General features: G+C 51.1%; 1 protein-coding gene across 1 annotated transcript in view; it reads left to right on the top strand.

Annotated features, from left to right (window-relative positions):
• Window positions 1-1,098, top strand: part of STAB2 (stabilin 2) — a 169,621-nt gene that overhangs the window by 69,796 nt on the left and 98,727 nt on the right. The window contains exon 24 of the mRNA XM_010853421.1: window positions 805-898. Within this exon, the coding sequence (XP_010851723.1) occupies window positions 805-898 (94 nt within the window). The remainder of the gene's footprint in view (window positions 1-804; window positions 899-1,098) is intronic.

The raw sequence follows: 1,098 nt of genomic DNA, 5'->3' as shown, positions 1-1,098 counted from the left end.
GACCTGGGTTCAGTCCCTGGGTTGGGGAGATCCCCTGGAGAAGGAAAAGGCTACCCACTCCAGTATTCTGGCCTGGAGAATTCCATGGACTGTATAGTCCATCACGTCACAGAATCAGACACTGAGTGACTTTCACTTTTCTTAATTTGGAGTTGCCTAGCTAAGTGCATCCATCCCTGTTTATGGCCAACCTCCCCCACCAGTCTGCAGGCGGCATAGGGAGAGACTGGCTTTGCTCTTCCATGGTGGTGCAACAGAAATGCATCTTCCTAAGGGGTTATATGGACTTCCCTGTGGCTCAGACAGTAAAGCATCTGCCTGCAATTCGGAACACCTGGGTTCGATCTCTGGTTGGAAAGATCCCCTGGAGAAGAGAATGGCCACCCACTCCAGTATTCTTGCCTGGAGAATCCCATGGACAGAGGAGCCTGGCAGGCTATGGTCCATAGGGTTGCAAAGAGTCGGACACTATGGAGCAACTAACATTTTCACGTTCACACATAGCTTTATAAAGATGTTAAACTCATTTTCCAGATAAGGAAACAGGCTCCCAAAGGTTAAGGGACTCACCCAGGGTCCCACAACCACTGAAAGGTGGGGCCTGGATTCCCAGCCAGGTATGTCTGACTACAGAGCCAGGAGTGACCATGACCACTATGCCATTTGCTCCCCTCATAAGGGCAAAGCGTCAGAGTGCTGAGCCATGAACCCATCTACCTCTAGCTAGCTGGTCTTTTGGGGAGTGGGGTGGGGATAGTTGCTACTTGTATTTCTGGGGCTGACTGTGCTCACTCTTCTTTGCAGCTGTGTTTGCAAACCAGGATACGAAGGAGATGGAAGCTTCTGTGTGGAGATGGACCCTTGTTCAGGATCAACCCCGGGGGGCTGCAGCCGCTATGTGAGTGTTGCCCTTTATCTCCAGGCTGCCGGGTATTTTAGGAAATCCTGAAAGAAGGCCTTCCAAAGGCAGTGTTGAATGACTTCATGGCATGAGGCATATTTGCTTGAACCCTGCGTTTTAAAGATGGTGCCAGGTGCTTTCTGTGACCCTCCACTTCTGAAATCCACATGTGCTGGGGGTCCAGGACTCTTGGGCTC

This window comes from Bison bison, unplaced genomic scaffold (genome assembly GCF_000754665.1).
Source record: "Bison bison bison isolate TAMUID 2011002044 unplaced genomic scaffold, Bison_UMD1.0 scf7180017864327, whole genome shotgun sequence".
NCBI classification, from domain to species: domain Eukaryota; kingdom Metazoa; phylum Chordata; class Mammalia; order Artiodactyla; family Bovidae; genus Bison; species Bison bison.
The sequence above is the reverse complement of the archived record's forward strand: the minus strand, read 5'-3'. Positions and strand labels throughout refer to the sequence as shown.